Consider the following 22,099-nt stretch of genomic DNA (forward strand, 5'->3'; position numbering starts at 1 on the left):
CGTCACAAACCTTTTCAGGTATTTATTGAAAAATGCAATAAAAACAGCTGCGCAAAAAAAAACGCAATGTGGGAAGTGTGTCCAAAAGAAAGTAACCGTAAAATATCATTTTGTCCAAAAAAGTTGTTTTTCATGCTTTGTTGTGCTTACATGCTAAGTCTGTGATGATCCAAAAAGTATAACCCCCTTCAAAATCTTACGCAGCAAAACAATAAACAAGGAAACAGCATCAATACAAACAGAACAAAGATCTTTGGTAAGTATGATCTGAACCCCGCCGGAGGGCGTTGTTGAGCGGATGATCATACATGAGATTATTGACCAAATCTCCAATGAGCGAAGTAATTTCAGTTTGATTTAAGCCTAACCGTTCTTGGAGGAAGGTCAAGTAATTGGCCCGAGCATATATCAGGTCAATTTGGGCTTCGTTTTCGCTTCGAACATCTGGTAAAACAATTTAGGTTAAGGATGGCTTCATCGTAGGCTAGTCTTGGTCAAGATAAAGCCTATTAGTCTTTTAGCATAAAGGAAATGCCTAACCTGTTTGGCTTCAAACTTGGTAGTTTTGCTTAATGGAGTGTTAAGATATAGTTAAAATTACATTTACATGCATAGAACCCTGTTTATATTTTAAAAGTTTGTGGACAACTCATTTTGCACACAAAATGAAATGTGTGTCATTGGAGATATGACTTATTGACAAGCTTCTAAAAAAGATATAAAGAATCGTAATAGAAGCTTTAACATTTTTTATCACTTTTTGACTAAATGATAAAGATATGCTTTTTTTCATATTGTTTCCAGTCAGTGATATGGATGTTTTTAAATTGTATTTTACCTTCGGCGGGATCAAAGAAGGAGTCGACGACCTTGATGCTTCCACTGAGAAGTGCAGAATTTTCCACAAACGTGTAACTGGTTGCGTGCGGAGTTCCAAGGGTTCGGAAATAGTTGGGGGGATTCGGAATACCAAGATCCTACGAAAAATATAAAATGGTAGCCTACTTGACACTGGCCATTTTTAACAGAACTTTTGAGAATAAGAAAAACAATATCTGATGTGTTTCTGTAATTGTCAGAATTTTTGTCCTTTCATAGATTTTAAGTTATTCATCTCTTATTAGTTTAGCCACTAATATTTACCTTTTTCACCTAATTATACGAAAGTGTCTTACAATTAGACAGTCAAGAACAAAACAAAACTTAAACTGGTTTGAAACAACAACTGTTTGAATAGAAAAAGGTTCAAATTTCTTTCAAAAAGGTTAAGTTCAAATTCATCCCAACACTTACATCAAACACATTTTCGTATCCATACTGAAGAATTCCTGCGTAAGTTCGGAATCCAACGTAGGTATTAAAGTCGCCTGACCAGATAATTTGCGCCTGTTTGTTGTTTCGTTGACGTGATTTCATAATCTGCAAACCCTCGTGAATGTATTTGATCTGCAAAAATAAAATCAAACTATCAGATTTTTCCTAACAGGTGCAGCTTAATTACATTCATGTTCCTTCCAAGTTATGTACATTTGCAACTTCTTAGTGATCAATACTAGAATATCGAGGCTTAGCACAAGCTGGTATGTGGTCACAGTGGCCGTCGGTGCACTATGGGAGCTTGTGTATATGCCCAGACACGTGAAAATATATGCTACACATAAAATGGTGTGTGGTCACAGCGTACACATCTAATATAGCTCACAGTGGTCCTTAGGAGTTTGTGCATGCCTTCACAAGATGGTTTACATTTATACGATATCAGAGTTACGACCCAATTTTAAACCTTCTTGCAACTCTCACATAAATGTCCATTATATTTATCAAGCAAAATAGGTCCAAAAAAGCCTGATCATAAAATAATCTATGAAAATCAAACCTGCGATTCGCGGACGAAAAATCCAAGGAGACCGCGTTCCAACTGTCCGTTCGCCACAACAACACGAGGTACGTCATTTCGTACAAGGTTATTTTGCTTCATTGCAAAGGCTGCCAGGGTTACAATATTCCCACTGCCGGTAGTTTTAATGCTTCGAGCTGCCGTGCGAAAAAGCTTGTTCGAGCGATAAAACGTTACTGGTCCGTTATTCTGAAAAGAAATAAAAAAAAACGATTTTTGGCGAATTTTATTTAACTGAGGTGAAGGATATTACTAATAGCAACGTTTTTAACATATATTTGAAATGAAATGATCGAATTCACACATATTAAGTTTACTGTCCATGAATTGTAAGTAACTGTTGACACTTTGGGTTAGAGATTATATGAACAGCAAAAGCTATTGCACTGAATATTAAATTAGTGTATGTCAGTTTGTGGGTCCATGAATCATCGGTTTGCCCACCTAAGTTATAAACTTTTCTAGAACAGACTAAATATTTGCAGTGGCAGGTGGTAAGCTGAACTGATACCTGGAAAGAAACAGTCGCAAAATGCCTCAAGTGATAAGCACCGCCTTCATTAAACCTACATGCGGGTGGTCGACATAAAATTTATGAAAAATGATATCTTGGTAAATATTACAGCGATAAATTTTAATACACCACATGATTAAGCTTGTCGTTGTTTAGGCGCGAGTTGCATAACAGTTGCGCAGTGAATCCAAATAAAGCGATTAACCTGTCGAAGTGTCGCTTATCATCAAGTCATTATGGTTCATCTCAAGGGACGAGTCGGCTGCAAAAATGCCCGGAGGGCGAAACATGAACAGAAGAAACGACCAAAACAATATCAAGTCTGGTTCGACTCATGCAGCGCTGACGTCAATGCTCACGTGGTTTATGCTCTTTCGTCATGTTTGCATAATTTGCATTTGTTTGTCGGGGGTAGATAAACTTACGTGACGTATAAACCGTTTTACGTCATCAGATGACGTTGATTAAACAATTTACCGAACAAATTTCGAAATAAAATTTGTGGTAAGGCTTTGAATAAATAAACAAAGGCAAAAGCAAAGCTGGGCAGCCCTGTAGCGTTCAAGACACGCTATTTTCACATTTACTATGTACAAGGAGGCGCAGTACTGAATCAAGCCGTTCTTGCGGATCAAATACAATGCATGATATAACGCTTTTATGACGTTTAAAGTTTCAAACTTGACCATGTAAATTATTTTTGTATGGTTTAAAAACAATTGTTTAGGGTGATTTAGTATCTTGTAAATTATGAAGTGTTACTTTACTTGGAGTATAATTTTGCAGAAACTTTTGCAAGAATATATGACTCTCAAACAGAAACAAGAACGTCTGTACTGACCTTGTAAATTCGATATCTTGGCAAATGGGAACTCCAGTATCTTTGAAGATGTGGACCGTAAATTGCCAACGAGAAATCAGGGCTTAACGCTTTTTGAAGGGGCTGCAACCAATCCTGCTGAACCTAGAAGCAAAGTTAACTACATCAAATCTGGCAAGATGTTCGTTTATTCTTATTCACAATAAATTTACCCAATGCACAATAACATATTATGCTAAATTTTATGAACGTAATGAAATTATGTTTTGATTACGTAATTGTGTAATACTTTTTTGCAGGTTGGTAGATTTGCTAATTAAACCCAATTGTTAGTGTTAGTATTATTTCAATAGAAATGAATTTTAACAAAGGTGAAAGAGTAGTTCGTGATTTTTTTGAAATGAGCTATTTTATTTTTGAACAATTTTGTTGACTCAGTATAGCACTTAGTAAAACTAGAGATTCATAAGCCAATGTTATTTGTGACTTTTAGGTCTTTTACCTCTTGCAAGAGAATAATGTCAGAATTCGACTCCTTCAAAGCTTTTACAATAATATTGAATCTTGTAGTTGCATTCAACAATCTTCGATCAATGATGGCCGCATGGAATGAAGTAGGGTCAGTCCACATTGGAGCCATAATATTCCAGTTTAAAACCCGAACCTGAAAGTTGCAATGAATGCATGCTTAAAACCCGAAAGTTAAGTGTTGCAATCAGTTAAGGTGTATAATTTGTCTGGCCTATGCCAATTGCCACATGTTGAAATGCTTGGTCACCAGCCCAATCGGCAACGCAATCAGTAGGCCTGGCTTGCTACAATTTGCGTTGCAATTACAGTAGATTATGGCATCTTTTAAAATACGGATTTGCAAAAAAATACGTTGCTAATCAAAGCCACCATCAATAATATTATATCTTTTGTCCATGCATTTTCGTTTAAAGTAAATAAAAATTCGTTTAACATAACCTAATTCGTTTGTTAACCACAAACGTATGCAAACATTAAAGGCAAACAAATGACAGGATTAGGTCTACCGTTTTCCAGTTGGTTATTTGTAATACAATCGCATCAGATCAGGCAAAATTAGCAATACTCTAATGGGCAATATATAATGCTGTCCAGATAAATACGATTACTTACAGATTGTGATTCGGTGCAATCCTTAGGCAGATGATCGTTCGGTGAAGAGAACACATAGCTCAGGCAAACACACAACAAAAGAAGAAACCTAAAGGCAATCATGTTTCAGATTGCAAAATTTTTCCAACTTCAAGGCAGCAATATCTTCAGCGACCACAGCTTGGGTTATGAATGCAGTTAAAGCTACCGTTGTCTGCTTTTAAAACCACCGAACATAGCCGGAGGGCTTAGCGAGAAAAGCAATGTCGATATTGAATGCTGCATCGTAATTTTTATCGCTTGTTGATGCTCCTGAAATGAAAAATAGGGTTTCGGACTTGACCTTGACATGCAAGAAGGATGTAAATAACAGTTAGAAGTCGTATGCGTGACTTTGAACCTGATTGATCTTTAGCAGATTTCTTGGTTATAAAGTTTGCTGATGGTATCCTGGTATCCTATTTGTCATGGAAATCCTAATTTAGGAAACAAAGATAACTCAAATAGTTTTGGTTTTATTTCAACTGTTGTTAGTGCATGCCAAAATGTGCAAAATTTAATTGGCATTTTCCAATGTTCAGCAAGTTCACGAATTCCACAAAAAGATCCGTAATTGTCATTCTTGACCGAAACACTCCTCTATAATCGGCACTTGCTGGGAGACACGTTGTTTGACAAATAGTGCAACATGTCTGAAATAAAGTTTTGCGCAGTCAGCGCAAATTTGAAATATTTTCATGCTTCGCCCCGAAACGAACTTAACTTCAAATTATCCAAAATTGGATTTTAGCGTGCCTCCCAGCAAAATCATGTTTCGCTAAATATGGTCGTCTTAAGAATGAAACCAGAAGAACGGGTTAATTGCTGAATTCGCAAATATGCCTGAAAAGTAGGCCTGGTAGAAGTGGTGGTTGGACTTTCTAATCACAAAGAGCCACGATAAAGCTTTTCGAAGATTAATTACAATAGCCTACAACCTCACAAACATTCAAAAACTATTTAGCGAACAAAGTTATTGTCAATACCCATCAGACAGACATCCAGACACAACATAGTAAAGTGTTTTTATTTGGCTAGCTGCATTCTATGGTTAGAAGTTTTAACTTAGAACGCATGTTCGGCCAACAGATTGGTCCATAGTAAAAGACAACAACAACGATTAAACATTTAAAAGGGCAAACATATCAGCCAGACAGATAGTATTTTAACTGCACAATATATGCAACCTATGGTGGTCAGTTGAAGGGTGCTATGTCAGAAAAATCTTTAAAAATTTAAGTTTTTTTGCACTTGCAAGGGTTCGACAGAACGTCAACAACAACATAAAAACAACCAATGCACGAAATATTTAACACCAGTATTAAAATGTTTACTGGAATAAATTGTTGCGTAAATGTGCGTATATAAGTTGTTTACATTTATCTCCTATCAAAGTTGCCCACTAACCGGCCCGCACGAAAACCACAAAAACAACCTCCCAAAGTCACGTGGTAATCTTGGACAAAAATATTTTGACACTTAAGTGGATGAGTGGATAATAAATGGATTCGCGGTTCGATTGCTTTAAAATTAGCATAGCCGGGTTTAAGTGGATCAGACAATTAAACGTGTTTTTCAACATTTTCGGGGTGGGTAATAATTTCAAGGTTTCGGTCATGACTTATAATTAGCCTAACAAGTTCACCTAATAATTTAAGCTATTTGTGAAATGTAAACACCCAAAATAAGTCACGTAAATGTTTGGATGTAATGGGTGGTCTAATTGTGATATCAATCTCAAAATAAAGTTTGACACAAAAATAAGTTTTGTTATGAAGTCGCGTCTGTATTTTTTCCAAATTTGAACGCTTTTTGGACAAAGATTGTTCCATAGTAAAACGGTTGAAACAATCTAAGAACAAGACTTAATTCTAAAAGGAATTGAATCTCACGAACTATGTCTTGTCATCAAGCCAGTATGTCTTATATTTTATGCAAAACCATAAAAGATAAAGAACATCATTGCGAAATCACTTGAGTAGTTAAGACAATTGACTGCAAACTAAAATCTTGTTTTCGATCAATCAAACAATCATGTTGTCTGTTCTAAAATAGCTTTGCCAAGGAACTTACGGAGCGGGGAGCAAATCTGAGTAAAACCTTATTCAAATAGAATGGTTTTAACTCGTTTTGTCAAAATCACGTGTCTCGCAAAAAGTCTGTTGACGGATCGTCTACGTCATCGGTCAATGACGTCATCAAAAGTTCAGAGTTTGTTGCTTTTGCCATTTTTGGCCGCGGTTCCGTTTCGCTCTGGTGACTCGATGACGCACCCTCCTGCACTTTACGCTTTGCTGCGTCTCCCGATTTGTTCTGTGACGTAATAGGAAGTTGTTGATTGAATTGCTTGAGTTAATCAAGTACTTCCACAAAAGGTTCATTATATGCGACAATTTACTCAAACAAGCTTATATGCGCGGTCCAACTATTTGCTAAATACATTTTTTACCACAAATATGATTTAGAAACAAATCATTCGGCTTTTGTAATTTTTTTTTATTGAATTCAATTAAATGTGTCGGATGCTTACAAATCCTTGGTGATCAATAACTTAGTTAGTTCTGCGTTTACTTGCAGTTAAAAAAACCAAAAAATGAAAAAAAATCACCTTTTTGTCAAGTTGTTGATAAAGATATCGCAGAAGAACGTTACTTCGATCCTTCTTGATAACTACAGAAAAATACTAGTGTTAAACATAATTCATAATATTCATTTTTAGTCCCTATTTTTACGACTGTTTAAAGTATGTTAAAAGCCAGTTGAGGTGACAGGCAAAGCCCTATCTAAAAAGTAGCATTTTTTCAGGCAACCTATAAAAACTGACATGTTCTAAAACGAAAACAAGTCAGTCATAGTACTAGGAGACCTCAATATAGGATGAAAACTACAAAGTAAATTGATCTGTTCTGGAAAACAAAAGACTGTACAGTCATAGTACAGGGAGACGACCTCGACATTTTCTACAAAACTTGCCGGAAACGAAACAGTAGCAAGAAATTTCTCGCTACAAATCAGGAGAATTCAAGGCAACAAGTCGATTGTAGGCGATTTGAACGTCGAAATTTACGTTGAGCAAACAGCCGAAGCGACTCCCAATATTACTTCCGATTGGCTGTTGCCATGACGACAGCGCCAAGGCGGTTCTGCTGTTGAGGAACTATTGGCGGAAACGGTTGGTGTGTTACTTTTCAGGTCAGTCTGTGTTTGGTTCGACGGCTGAAAACTGGTGCAGTTTGAACAAATATTTTTTGCTGATTGATTCTGCGTGCTAAACAGTGACGCTACAACGTCCACCTACTTTATGTGTACTTTCTAAACCTGCATAATATTTCATTTATTTTAGTTTAAATCTGTTTCGTTTTTAAAAATTGAAGCAAACAAATGTGGCGTAGCTATTTTGTGCTGAACAAAATATTGCTTGATTCCTGCAATTGTTTGAAGGTTTTAAGAAGAGTTTTAAAGAGTGTTACATCAACCTTTCTTACTCGTCTACACAGCTACACATTTTTGTACTTTAACTTATCTTGAAAGAAGAAACCATACAACAGTGGCAAACATGAAACCAGCGTTCGAACGAGTATGGATTTTGACATTAGCTACATTCTATATGACAGCCGAATTAGGTTGTGGATCAGGCAACGAAGACACAGAGACAGAAGAACTACCTGGTAATCTACAGACGAGCCAATGTATGGAACCACTGGGTATGGAAAGTGGGAATATAACCGACGATCAAATCACTGTCTCTGCAAGTATTAAAAGCCACGTTTACGGCAAAGAGAACGCCAGATTAAACAGCGATAGCGCTTGGGTGACACAAGCCAAAGTGGGCCCACATTGGATACAGGTACAATTGATTAATAACAAAAAAATGCAATTTTTGGGTATGTTAGTTAAGCGATGGGCAAACTTTACAAAACACAAATGCAAGTACATGACTTTCAAGCGAGTAACTTGTAAATGTAAACACTACTCTCAAAAGACCAAACGCGAAGAAAAAACTGTTAATTTTTTTCATTAGAAAGAAAAATATTTCAATTTTGGATTTGGTGTATTGATTACTGAAAATTGCAATGCCTACTATGAATAAACGCTTGCCTAAAATAATGTTGTGCAAAAAAACTGAAAACTAAAGCAATCGACCGTTTTTGTAAGTTAACAAAAACAATGTCAACTTCTCGGAATAGGAACAAAAGTCAAAATTTCGCTATTGGCTCAAAAACACGCCAGTATAAATAGTATAAGAATGCAGTGTTATTACCATGTTTTTGGCAATTATAATTGCCGGTGTAGCAAGAAGGAAAGCTTACAAAAAGCATATTTTTTGTATTTTTATTTTTATCAGATCAATTTTGTGGGTCAACGCATGGTAAGTGGAGTGAGCACACAAGGCAAATCATTCTACAACACTCCATCTTGGATATCAGAATACCAAGTAATATACAAAGTTAATCTTGAAGATATGAACTGGAAAACTGTCACCCACACTTCAGGGTAAGACAGAAACATGTTTTTTGGTTTCTTTGCTAATTTTTAACAAGTCGGTTAAAACGAGCATTGTACTGATTACTTAGTCCAAATTACGAACAGCGGGAAGAATCAGACCTACCATGTTTTCAATCCCGCCCACCGAGGCCAAGCTCTTTTTTACAACTGTAAAATAAATTCCGAAAACAGGGTGAAATTATGTGTCTGATTATAAACGAAATGTATCATGAACCAATTAATGTTTTAAACAAGTGCCCTGTTATCAATAATTCAAAACAGTATACTATTTTTTTTCATACACAACAAAACTTGAGTTATCCAGTTTAATGAATTTAACAGAGCTCCGAGGACGTTTTCAGCAAACACGAATGAAAGAAGAATTGTAACTCGAACATTCGACAAACCGGTGCTTGCTGAGGTAGGTGTTGGTTGATAAGTTTGTTGGAAGTGACTGCTGGTAATATTGAATGCAAAAACAGTTTAAAACCTGTATTTTGTACACGCTAACTGATGCTTTATTGGAGAAAAAAAATTACAAAAAAACTGCACGAACAAACATCCTTAATTTTTTTAAAACGTGATAACAAGACGATTTTTTTTAATATTAATTTTGTGCTTCTATGTGTACAATTTGGCTTTTTGCTACTTTATTGGAACCGTTTTTTTAAAGTTACATTGTAAATACAATTAAGGCATATGAAGTTTCTTTTTTATAAAATCAAAGAACAAAAACAAAAAAGCAACAGTGCTCGTATTATGGTTGATGTGTTTATTTGTGGTATTTGTGTAAAATGTGACATTTTCTGTTTCTTTTTTGGAACCGATTACTTGTTTTACTCTCAGGTAATCCGAATCATTCCTACTGCTTGGCCGCGAAGTCTTAGTAGGATTGCACTGAGACTTGAATTGTATGGATGCCAAGTAGCAAAATCAGGTAACAGAGTTTTCAGGCCAAAAACAGCCAGAATTGACGAAAAAGGACACTGCTCGTAATAAACGTTAAAACTAAGGTTTAAAACAAAGAAGTTTTAGTCATACGTAACGTTTTAAAGTCAGGTATTTTGACTTGGTAAAATTGCCATCATACAACAGTGTACAAACAGTAAAATAAAGTTTGAACTGGCAACTTATTGACCCGTTACAACTAATATATGTTGTTTGCTCGAAAAGAGCTACTGCTCGATATCCGTGTCAAAACATGGCCTGAATTTGTTTGCATATTTTCTTTAAATCTCTTACACACACACGAGCCACTTGTTGAAATAGAGTTTTTATGTATATTTCACCACAGGTTGTGACAGTCCAAGAGTTCTGACAAGACGAAGCGGTTTCATTTCAAGTATGAACCATCCAGGAAATTACAACAACAATGCGAACTGTGTGTGGGAGATAACTGCACCGAAAACACAAGCTATCGTGTTGAAGTTTGAAACATTCGCCTTGGAAGGATTTAACAACTGCAGACTTGAATACGTAGAGGTGAACGATTAAGACTTTAAAACACAATTATCGCCCAAAGTCGCATATGATATTGTTGTACAACCAAAAACCAAACCTAAAACGCAGTTTATGAACGAAGTTTTTAGAGGCAACCTACTTTTCGTCAGATTTTGAAAGATTTTTCAAAAACCAATGAAATTAATTTACGAAAACTAATGTGTCTAAAACATGTAAAAATCCGTTAAAACGTGTTTACTAAACGTTAGATGTTTCGAATTGAGGTGTAACGTTGCCTGGGCGCATGGTTTAACGATTGTAAGACGATTTTAAGTGAACAATTTGATTGTCCATTCGATGGTAAAATATAACGTTGCTTTTTGATGTCCTCTGTGCCAAGCAAGCTGTTGTATTGCACTGGTCAATCAATTTTTAGCATGTTTATGATTTATTCCACGCACATTAGAGTTTGATTTATTATACATAGTGCAAGTTGATAGCCACTGCTGTATACAATTTACTGTGTAATAGGTTTACGATGTGATTGGAGGCAGAGAAATTTCACTGGGCAAGTACTGCGGCAAAGTCACCCCGCCCAAGTTCGTCTCTGGTGGCAACTTATTGAAGGTGATTATGACATTATCCGCATGCGGGTCGCCAAGTTGAACTCGGGTTCAAGGAGATGAATTTGGCGAAACAAAAGTTTTTGCTGCCTTTGTCGGGAAACCGTTAAGTCTGTGGCAAGCTTGGGGAATTGTTAGTGTTTTTTTAACGACTTATGGAAGTATTCTTAGTTGTCATAGTAAACATATGTGTTTGTTAGTTTAAAACATTGCATTGGAAAAAAGTGGGTTATTAATGAAGTGAATTGTATATTGAAGGGCTATATACAAAGCTATCGCTGTTTTAGTTAAAAATCATTTGAAGTGAAGTAAATAAGAATCATCTCACCATGAATCAATGAATATTCTTATATTTTCGTTAAAAAAAAAAAAGTCCAGAAACAATGTGATAACAACCAGAGGAATTATGCTAAGTGAATTGTTTTGTGACATTGATCGACCAATGAGACCTTATTATTAGATACACCGCACCACTAAAGCATGTTTAGACGGTGGCAATAACATTTAACTGTTTTACAGGTGCATTTCATGTCTGACCATTTCGAATCCGACGTCGGTTTTAAAGCCCATTATCAATTCTACAACGGATCAGGATGCGGAGGTCCTCGAGTAAGTAAATGACTTCTAAATTTTAACGCCCGGCGAAGGTTCAACATAACGAAGGCATATAACGACGTGTTTACAAGGTGTTCTACTTATAAGTTATCGCGTACATGTGATATACGTAAAGCTATGAAACTTTATGAGATGTAACGGACGGAACGCATCAGGTCAAGGTCAAAAGGTTAAAACTAGTACATGCGCCAACGTTGCACATAAAAATTGAAGTTTAGTATGATACGAACATCTTTGAAACGCATCTCGTAGTGGTTTTGCAAAGACCTAAATACTGCACCAACTTAGCAAAACATACATTATCATCTGTATAATTTGTTCAACGTGTAAAAAGGTAACAGGCAACAGGGTTAAAAACACAGCTTTAGCACAATACATCCTTTTGGTATCACAAATCAATACAGTGCTGTGCTCATTGCTTGTTAATGAATTTCTAGTGAATATATGAAACTTTATTGAACTAGTAATGATGCTATTCAGCAGACATAAATATAGTCTGAACGTTTCTTGGATAAAACCGCCTGACAAGCCTTTGTTAATTGATTACAGACACTCAACGACCCTGTAGGTCAGTTCCACTCGAACAACTATCCCCAAAACTACGATGGGAGCCTGAACTGTGAGTGGGACATCACAGTTGAAGAGGGAAATGTGAGTTCATGTTTCTTTGATGCAAATTTTATGAAAAACGGTTTTGTTAAGAGGCTTGCAATTCATACTTTAACGCGTGTATACACGTTCCCTGATTAGTCAACTTTCAACAACACCGTAAAACAGTGGTCGGCAACAGCCGGTCGGTGAGGAGTTCGTTACGGGGCCGTATAGTTTTTAAGGTTAAATGCATTGAAACATTTTCTTTGTGCATCCTGGGGTTTATAAACTAATTTAAGCGTTTTTGTTGCTTAATACTTCTAGCTTTTTAAAGGTCGGTCCGCCATAAAATTTTAGTTTCAAAAATGGTCCGCAGTACAAAAAAGGTTGCCGACCCTGCCGTAAAACATTCGTGCGTCAAAAAGCATTACCAGTTTTTCGCCAATCGTAACTAAATACAATTAAATGAACCTATAGATAGAACCACTGCAACTACAGCACGATTAGAATCTAATATATAACATACAAACTATATTAGTCGGTTAAACCTGGTATTTCGCAAATGCTGTTGTGTCACTGTTGCTTACAAAGGCTACCATGTTGTGCTGCAGCTCATAGAAATCATGTTCGATGACCTTCAAATAGTAGAGGGGTCAAGGGAAGGGAGTGACCGCGACAGACCGAGATGTGGACGTGACAATCTGCAGGTATTCATACTTACGACGTAGCTGCGCTAAATATCAAGTCGCACAATTGACTCTCTAGCGACCACGTTTGTCGTATTTACATCCTTTAAAATAAATGTTTAGTTAACGAGTATCGTGAGATGCAAGAAAACGAGCCAGCAACAGTTCATGTCAACAAAGCGCACTTTTATTCTTTAAAACCAAATAGCGTTTTCGTGATAACCTCAATCTAACAAACGTTTTTGGTCTAGTAATGTTTCAATGGGATTTCTAATTGTGTGGTTTGTTTTTTGAGAGACCCGAGCATATTGATTTAGGTTAATCCAACTCTAGATACGCCGGTCTACTATATTGGTGACTTTTCCAAAGTTTAGAAATAAACGCTAGCGAATCTATTACATATTAAGCTAATTTAAATGACTGAGCGGCAAGTCTAGTTACGTGGAACTGCAAAAACGTTTTCTAAAGTAAATACTTCATTCAGATTCACAACATTGGCACTGGCAAGCAAGCCGGCATCCCCATTGCTGCACAACAATACTGTGGCCACAATCTGCCGAAAAACTTTATTTCACAATCCAACCGACTACTTGTCACCTTTCAAACCGACAGATTTATCGCAGACAAAGGTAAACCAAATGCGTTTGCCAGACGAGAGTTTAAAAAACGTTTTCCTTTTTTTAATTCTACCACAAGCAAAACAATACTTCGACCAAGTTTTATCATAACTTGCAAAACCGATTGGGTATCTGTAAAATCACGCTGATGTATCGCTTTTTATTTGAGGGTTTTTTCGTTTCTTGTATTTTTACGCTCTGACCAAAGTTTTTGTGCTGTAACAACTATTTTTGTTTTTTAATTTGTTATTGTTTTAATTTCGATGTATCTTGCATTTTGCGTAGCGGAGTCTTCAAAAGCTTCATTCTCAGTGTCTCTTTGCACATTTGCGCTTTAAAGCCTCTTTGTTATAGACCAGGGGTGGGCAACCTTTTTTACTGTAGGGCCAATTATAAATGTCAAAAATGGATCGCGGGCCGCACATGTGCATAACACAAAGTGATTTTGCTTTGTTTCTTACCAAATATGCTTAACTACAAGGATAATTCGTATTTGATTCTAACCACATTTTGCCAGATCGCAGAAAACTAGCATCAGGCGCATTAATCAGCTAAGAAATATGTAATAATTGGACTCGTTTGCCAGTGCTTTTGAAATCCAAGCGTCTCTGCGGGCCGCACAACCTTTATTGAAGGGCCGCATGCGGCCCGCGGGCCGCAGGTTGCCCACCCCTGTTATAGACTATATAGAGTGATCTTCAGCTCTAGGGATTTGCCTCAGTGTAGTGGTGACAAAACTGGTTTGTACTATGGCCCACAGTTTTAGGTAAAATCGATTAATGGCTAATACTATGTTGAAAATCAGTGCAATAATACATTTCGAGCGAGTATAACAGCTTATAAGTTCAAAACGCTCTGTGGCCCATTAACATGCATTTTATAGCCCACAGCCCGGAAAACAGTGTTTTAGTGAAACTGAAATATTGCTAACTAACTTTTTTCACTTGATACAGGATTTAATGCAACATATCAATCAGTGGCTGCATCCGGTTGTGGTGGGAAAAAGGAGCTCACTGATACAACTGGGGCTCTGTGGACACTGAATTATCCCCAATTTTATCCACAGAACCTCCAATGTGAGTGGAATATCATCGCACACAACAACCCTCATATTGAGGTAAAGTCAAAATATCCAATTAGGCTGAGTTGACTTTAATATAGCAATAGATTTTTCGCTGAAGTGCATTAAACTATTTTTATCTAACACGAAACCTAACCCTAAAATATTGTGCAAATGCTATTATAAAAAGAAAATTTCTGCTGAATTGGTCCAGTTTTTGAAGCTTACAAAGCCAAAAAAACATTTTACCTATAAATTGTGCCAGTTTTAAGCAAAATGTTAAAAAAACAAGCACAATTTAGAACTTTTGCCTCAGAAAATGTTTTTTTACCTATTTTAAATTTAGCTAAAAGTTAATGAAACACATGAAAGAAACTTGTTTTAAACTGAAATATGTTTTTTCTCAAACCCTACTCATAATTTGTTTTTGCAGTTAACGTTTAACGACTTCAAACTAGAAGGAGATCATGACTGCAGATACGATCATGTGTCAATATATGACGGACTAAGTGACACATATTTATTGGGAAAATATTGCAACCATGCTAAACTACAACCACTGGTGGCACACAGCGGAGCGATGAAAATAGTTTTTACATCAGATAATTATAACCAGCAAAGGTTTGCTATACTTTTTTGTACATGTGCGATACTTTTATGGTGAAATCTTCTAAGTTATATTTAGTACCAAAAAATTTGCAAAAGGAAGAAAAAAGTTCATGAAATACATAAAGTTATTCATCTTTAAGATTTTAAGAAATGTATATTTCGTTTTAAAAGCATCATCAATATATGTAAGCAAGCATAACAGTTGTGTTGGTGAAACTGTATGCATAAAATATGCAATTATGTAAAAATCATTTATATAATTGAAAAAATACTGTAATTTTAATAATTCTACCACAACTGAAGTCAACACCCAGTAACCATAGAAAAAATCCTCTTTAGTAAAGAAGTAAAAGAATAATTAAAGCGGAACATAAGTTTGTAAGGAATACAACTGATGAAACTTATTCTACAGGGGATTCAATGCAACTTATATAACAAAGCCATATTCGACATCAACACAAACATCATACACATCCAACAACCCACCAAATGGTAATAGTTTAATAAATTAGTAAAACTACACACAAGATTGTAATTATACTGTTTACCTATCATAAACATTCAAAGATTGTGTATTTTAATTTTAACGAATAATAGACATAAATGTTAATTTTTTTATTTGGATATTTTTTTAAAATTTACCATAGTTTTGTTTTTGAAATGTGGTTGGTCAACGTAACATGATACATTTTCAATTCAGATATAACAACTAAAAGTTTAAAGACAACCAAAATTCAAACTTCTCATGCCATGTTTGAAACAAACACTACCTCAACTAAAAACTTTAAAAATTCAACAAAGCCAACTCCTGCGGGTTCCGAAACACCTGATAAAGTAAGTAATTTATACAATTGCACTTATATTTACATTTAACATGCATAGATTCACTATTTAAACTTACTAAGCTGACATATTCGGGACCACACTCTTTCAAAATCAAAATCATTTCTTATTTTTAGGACTTAAAAGATGGCAAAGAGCCAACTCCGAAAGTTGTTACAGTGGTAAGTGGAAAGGGTTTCAAATACTAAAATGCTTTTTCTCAACAAACCGGTATGTAATTTAAAGAAAACATTTGTCTTTATTACTTAACCTTGAAGAACAAGGTAACGTGAATCTACATGGGTTGATTAATTAGGAAAATATTCCAGTTAGTTGTATTTTCTGGAAAATCAAAAAAAGCTGGCAATATGATGTTCCGATTAACCAAAAGTGTTTTTATTGTCCAACATTTACAGGAGATGGCCAAGTGGATTATTATTGGCTTAGCATCAGTCACAGGATTACTGGTAGTTTTGGTGGCAGTGGCGATAATTCTTTGCTGTCGACAGCATGCAACAGGCAACTCAGTGTTGTTGCAAGGTTCATTCAAGAATGCAAACAACTCAAGGTGAACAATAAAATGTGATAAGATTGACTTTCAGACTAACTAGATAACTGTAAAAATGTATTTCACTGAAATCCACTCGTAAGGCAAAACAAAGTGAGCAAAGGCAATCAAACCAGATGCCAAAACAACCAATCGTTGTGAACATAGGTAGTTGTGTACCAAAAGAACAAAACTTCTGGTTTAAAATAATTACATTGAAATTGACCAAAAAAGAAGTGTAGCCACTAAAAGCAATCAGCGTTTGTTTTGTTATATTTTTAGTGTTATGCAAAACCATGCATACGACTTCGACTTTCCATCAACGAATCACAGCATAAGATCAAGACAAGTGGCGCAAACTGAATCACCCCAAGTTTCAGAAACATTTAGTCAACAGGTAAAACATCCTAATGCTGTTTCAAGACCGACTCTAATTAGTAGCCAGCCAAATGATTTTGATCTTAATTTAAGCAAAAATCAGTGATCCCTTTTTGTTTTTTAAAGTGGGTAAATTTTGTGACAACAAACTATAACTTCACAACAAAGATAGTTAGTGGCAACTTGGTTAATCACAACAAAATTGGAACCCATATTAACCAGTTTTATTTGCATGTAGACAGTAATTCTCTTAAAAAAGCCAGCCGATGTAAAATGGTTGAAATCAAGTACCTATCTGACAAACACTTACAATACAATCATTACTAAAACTTCAATACCATAAACAACACTACAATACAATAGTGGTACAAAACTACAACAACAGGACTTATAAACTGCATTACCAAGATATAATCTTGTTTGGATATTACAACTTGTACTGAAACAGGAAACGCTACAGCGTGCTCCAAGCAGGGAAAGTCATATTTACTTCTCAATTGAAGAGTGCAACAACAGTCAACGGCAAAGAGAAATTCCTGTACAAGTCAGCAGCAAAAATCTTGAAACTCCAAGCATTAAGGTAGAAATTCAAAAGTATAACAATTAGATATGGACTGAGTGTTATGCTATCCTGAGTCACTAGAGGCTCTGCATAAGTGACAAAGGCAACTGTAGCATACAAAAACGAGACTGAAACTTTAGCGGGAAATTGTAATACTAAAAGCAATATGTTGTAGTGTTTTGTTTTTTGAAAAATGGTAACATTATACCAAATAGAATCATTTTTCCTAAATGAAAAAAGCCTAAACTGTAAATTTGCAAGTCTTCTGTATTGCACAGTTTAAGCTCAAACAATAAACTTTCCAAAATGAAAGAAAAAAGGCCAATATCAATTACACCAAAAAACGTATCTATTTGATGGTCAAATATCCTGCACATCATGACAAATCCTTATTCAGGTTCATTTTAAGAAGCAAGCAAGTGACCCAAAGTTAATGAGTGCTGGAAGTGATGAATCGACTACGATGCCCTCAGAAGAAGACATTGGAGTGGAAGATTACACTGATGATGACACATATGTGGAAGATAGCACTCATGAGACAGAAGAACCAGGAAGGTAGATTTAAGTTACAGACAAAAACAATTTGGTATTTGTATTTTATCACATGTACTTATGGACGTCTAGCAAGTTATTTCACAAAACCCTAAAAAAGTTAAAACAGTTTGGCAGTTTTTGTCATGAGGGTCAAACATTTTAGGTCCAAAAAACGTTAAAATTTCGGTACTAATATTCAAACTAGTATTACCAAAAGGCCCTTAGCGAAAAAGGTAGCTTTGTCAAAAAATACCACAACTTTAGAAACAAATGCCATAACTGTGACCACTCGATTTGAGCATTTAACATTGATAAACAAAGCAAAATATGCTTGGGCAAATATTTTAGCCTTTTACATTTCAAGAGTTATTACCAATTGTACAACCAGAATAAAATGAAGTGTTTTACTTAGCTAAGGTAAATGGAACAGTAGCAGTTCACATTTCCTAAATATTTGCATATTTTTGTCCCAGTTCATCAAGATGCAACACTATTGAGAGAACAGTTCCATTTAAAAACTTTGAAAAGACTAAATCACAATCGGATGGGCGCAAAATGATGGTGGATAATATTTTGTACGAGTCAGCAGATAGCATGGACCAAGATTGAATCAACAACACTGACCGAATCAAAAGATGAAATTATATTCACCAATTGTTGTAAACCTTACAACTAAAATATGTTTCAGTTCATGTAAATACTTGTTCTTCTTTGTCGTACCACTATTTGTTTTGTGTTTTCACCCAACAAAAAAAACTTCAACTATTTTGGAGCCTGTTTGTGTAAAATTGGAATAGTTTTACTGATAAGCTCTGTAACATACAGTAATAGAGGGCAGCAATTTGGGGAAAGCGACTCTTAAGTTTTAAAACAACTTTTCATTAATTTACGTATTAAATAAGAAAAAAAAAAACTTCCACACATTGCGAAATGAGGATTAGTCAGTTTATGCAGCTCTTATAGAAACTAAAAGCAAATGACCAACCGACAATTATTACTAAATGCAAAACTACTAGAAATGATTTAAACAGTGACACACAACACTAACCTTGTTGAGGTTCACTTGCTTCTGTGGAAATGTAAACAGACAACTTCTTTGACTGCAAAAAAGAATAAATTACTTGCACAAACAATTAAATAAGCTAAAAATATAAATTGCAAACAAAAATGAAGACAGATGAAATGACTGCTGAGACACTTTACAAAAACTTTTAGTCAGTAAAGATTTTAGTTTTTAAATTCAACTTTACAAAATGTTAACATGTCTGTTGTGGAGTATGACAATCAATGATCATAGTTTTGAAACAAAAAAGCCAGTTGAAGAAAAAAAGCACAATGAGATTTGACACTAGTGGGGGTAAGTAAAGAATAGCTTGCTACAATTTTGCAGTGCAATTTTCATGAACCTTGAAATGCTTTAAATTCACTCCATAACGAAACAAATTGAGTTAGCATGCAATTTTGGTAGTTCTATGTTCTAAGACTTTCAGCAGATCAACTTACACTGCTGTACTATTCCCTAGATCAGTGGTTCCCAACCGGGGTGCAATTGCAATGCGCAAGGGTGCCGTGAGGTATTAACATTGCATTACTGCGGCCCATTCTTTATTTTAACTTTAACTCGTGCCGTGCAAAATTTATTTATTTTAGCCGAGTTTCAGTAATAAATGTTAATCACTCATTTATTTCATTTAACGCTAGATGGCGTTTCGCTTGGTTCATAATGATAACATTGTTGAAAACTTTTGCATGGGAATACGATACACAGCTAATCGATCTATACATAGCTAATAGCACGATAAATAGCTAATCGAGCAAAGACTATAAACCCTTTAATTGCGGCGGGCCCATAAATGGCCTCGAATACATGGTCAATTGCAAATCGCGTTAGAATACAAACGGGTATTTTGTTTGCCAACTAAGGTGCGTTTGAAAGCATACCTGCAAATGGCTTCTATGTGTGAGTGGATTTTTCGTATTGACGAACATAAAAAAATGACAACGGCAACTTACAGTCGAGGAAGAAATGCGGGTGTCTTTATCGGATATTAAGGGACTTTGTGCAAGAAGCCAAGCCCAAATTTTACAATATATTCTGTGTTATTTCATGCAGTTATTTGAAATACAGAAACCTCATAAAATTGATCCAATTTTGCCAGGGTGCCGCAAACTATTTATCTCTTTGATAGGGTGCAGCAAGGTTCAAAAGGTTGGGAACCACTGCCCTAGATCCACAATTGTTTGTCCCAAGCTTGAAGAAACATATTGATATAAAGTATGTTTCTTGTGAATGTATAAACATCCAGAATTATATACATCGAGGAGCAAGATATTTAAAATTTGCATCTAACTACACCTCTTTGCTTTAGTGTAAAATGCACAAACTTCCAAAACCTGCCAGTCTAACTATTGAAACAAGATTTTCTTAAGAAGAAACTTTTTTAGACCTAATTACTCCATTATCTTGTTTTGCACTTCATTCTCAATAACTAAGCTTTTGGCCTCAAAAAGAAAAGTATTATGTAATCAATAATAAACAGAATAAAAGTGCCCGCTACCCATTTAGTTGGACAAAACACACAGGAGAAATTTTACCAAATACTAAAATGTACATTTTGACTTACAGATCTTTTGTCACCAGATTCTGGCTGAAACTTGCTGAAATTTTTCGCGTTGTAGGATGGCAGTGAGTCGAGCAAATTGGGGGTCCCCTTAACAAATAGTTATTATATACTTTATTTTGATTCAACAATGCCTTTAAGTATGAACTCTAATTTGTTTTTGTTTGTGCATAAACCAAGCATTCATAATGCCATGTTGAAATTCACTTCTTTAGGAACAAAAAATATGAAAAAAAACTTATGTGGTTACTTAACAAAAATCCAACTATCTTATTGCCTGTTATTAAGACAAAGATGCAATGTTTGCAATGAACCTTATTTCAATTCAATATCGGATCAATTACATTGCACTATCATTCGTAGTTGAGTATAATGATTTAAAAGTAGAAAAGTTTACAGCATTTTTATGCGGGGCAAATAAGAGGAAGTTATAGTGATTAGGGTTCCTCTATTTCTCGACTTTTTCGTTTCTCGAGAAACGAGAATTGAAAAATCCATTTTTTGAGAATCTCGAAATTTTTTTTAAGCCGATTTTCTGACAAAAACAAACAAAAAAATTTCCGATTGTACGTTTTTTCGCTTCTAGCAGCGATCGCAAGTAGTGATTCACAAGTAAACCAGAAAAAACGAAGCGACTGTTATAGATCTTACGCAACTAGGCGTGACTACTGCCTGGGAAAGGTGAAAGTTTAGCGGCAACGCCTGCTAAAATTCGCTGTTTCGGAAGCAAAATAAGAAAGTTATGTGCCCAGTCTGCTCTAGAGGCGAGTTAAAACGAAAAATACACGTAATGAGAGGTGTCGCATTTACTTTTTGTTTAAGATACGTGACGTAATTTTTCTCAAAAATTTTTTTATTATTTCTCGAGAATCGAGACTCAATATTTTCGAGATTTCTCGAGAAGGAACTCTAATAGTGATACATTTTAAAAAATGTGTGAATCTTTTATGTAGCAGCACATTTTGGCCCCAAGTTCAAAGTTCATAAAAAGTCAAACGAAGGTACGACTGCTCAGGTACATTATCAGGTCACATGGAAAAAAAAAATAGAATTTGAAAAACACGGTTTATTGTTTGTCATCTAGTTTTGCTTCTGATTCAGCACATGGATATTTTTGTTTTAGGTACATGTATCGAAATACCCAAAAAAGCTTACCATAGTAATGGAAATACCGCATATGCAGCTGCAAAAACCCTCCTTTAAATTCTTTTTTATGACAACTTGGCAGCGGAACTTTTAATTTCACAACAATCACTTCATTCTACAAAAAAGGGAAATTACCTGCGTCATGCTTGACTGGTTGTTGGGATATTTTAACATATAAATCTACAACAATATAATTTATAGGTATGGGAGGTTTTGCAATTGTCTCAAAATCCAATTGGTCAAACACGGAGCTAATATTTGTGTCTTTTTTATGCCATATTCTTTACCCCAAGCTACATCGCTTGTGATTTATCAAGAGTTTGCCTACTATTATAAATTTATAGCATTTAAATAAATAAATTTCTTCTCGG

General features: G+C 35.4%; 3 protein-coding genes across 3 annotated transcripts; 1 reads left to right on the plus strand and 2 right to left on the minus strand.

Annotated features, from left to right (window-relative positions):
• Positions 1-7: 7 nt before the first annotated feature.
• Positions 8-4,623, minus strand: LOC145213346 (uncharacterized). Its single transcript, XM_080081582.1, has 7 exons — positions 4,375-4,623; positions 3,734-3,895; positions 3,253-3,375; positions 1,877-2,086; positions 1,294-1,446; positions 839-977; positions 8-444 (listed from the first exon to the last, which is right to left on the minus strand). The coding sequence occupies exons 1-7, from the start codon at positions 4,474-4,476 to the stop codon at positions 230-232; spliced, it is 1,104 nt and encodes a 367-aa protein (XP_079937708.1). The 5' UTR covers positions 4,477-4,623; the 3' UTR covers positions 8-229.
• A 782-nt stretch (positions 4,624-5,405) lies between these two features.
• LOC145213352 (DET1- and DDB1-associated protein 1-like) lies at positions 5,406-21,876 on the minus strand. The gene is made up of 5 exons (XM_080081595.1): positions 21,738-21,876; positions 20,586-20,672; positions 19,010-19,061; positions 7,001-7,062; positions 5,406-6,705 (listed from the first exon to the last, which is right to left on the minus strand). The coding sequence occupies exons 1-5, from the start codon at positions 21,738-21,740 to the stop codon at positions 6,532-6,534; spliced, it is 378 nt and encodes a 125-aa protein (XP_079937721.1). The 5' UTR covers positions 21,741-21,876; the 3' UTR covers positions 5,406-6,531.
• On the plus strand, positions 7,943-18,725 carry LOC145235476 (uncharacterized). The gene is made up of 20 exons (XM_080099589.1): positions 7,943-8,239; positions 8,738-8,886; positions 9,220-9,298; positions 9,724-9,814; positions 10,172-10,359; positions 10,849-10,944; positions 11,460-11,549; positions 12,105-12,206; positions 12,758-12,853; positions 13,317-13,461; positions 14,403-14,566; positions 14,943-15,130; positions 15,531-15,610; positions 15,819-15,952; positions 16,078-16,122; positions 16,357-16,508; positions 16,770-16,884; positions 17,314-17,445; positions 17,825-17,982; positions 18,435-18,725. Exons 1-20 carry the CDS (start codon positions 7,949-7,951, stop codon positions 18,568-18,570), a joined length of 2,631 nt encoding a protein of 876 aa, XP_079955715.1. The 5' UTR covers positions 7,943-7,948; the 3' UTR covers positions 18,571-18,725.
• Positions 21,877-22,099: the final 223 nt, after the last annotated feature.

Source organism: Phallusia mammillata, chromosome 1 (genome assembly GCF_965637545.1).
Source record: "Phallusia mammillata chromosome 1, kaPhaMamm4.hap1.1, whole genome shotgun sequence".
Classification (NCBI taxonomy): Eukaryota; Metazoa; Chordata; class Ascidiacea; order Phlebobranchia; family Ascidiidae; genus Phallusia; species Phallusia mammillata.

Excerpts from the sequence above, each read along its gene's own strand:
- LOC145213346 (XM_080081582.1), bottom strand. The coding sequence starts at position 4,476 with ATGATTGCCTTTAGGTTTCTTCTTTTGTTGTGTGTTTGCCTGAGCTAT. Across the intron at positions 3,896-4,374 it reads ATTGCACCGAATCACAATCT|GTTCGGGTTTTAAACTGGAA; the intron begins GTAAGTAATCGT and ends TGCAACTTTCAG. Across the intron at positions 1,447-1,876 it reads TTTTCGTCCGCGAATCGCAG|ATCAAATACATTCACGAGGG; the intron begins GTTTGATTTTCA and ends TTATTTTTGCAG.
- LOC145235476 (XM_080099589.1), top strand. The coding sequence starts at position 7,949 with ATGAAACCAGCGTTCGAACGAGTATGGATTTTGACATTAGCTACATTC. Across the intron at positions 8,240-8,737 it reads TGGGCCCACATTGGATACAG|ATCAATTTTGTGGGTCAACG; the intron begins GTACAATTGATT and ends TATTTTTATCAG. Across the intron at positions 8,887-9,219 it reads ACTGTCACCCACACTTCAGG|AGCTCCGAGGACGTTTTCAG; the intron begins GTAAGACAGAAA and ends TGAATTTAACAG.
- LOC145213352 (XM_080081595.1), bottom strand. Across the intron at positions 19,062-20,585 it reads AATCTGGTGACAAAAGATCT|TCAAAGAAGTTGTCTGTTTA; the intron begins GTAAGTCAAAAT and ends TCTTTTTTGCAG. Across the intron at positions 6,706-7,000 it reads ATCAACAACTTGACAAAAAG|AACAAATCGGGAGACGCAGC; the intron begins GTGATTTTTTTT and ends ATTACGTCACAG.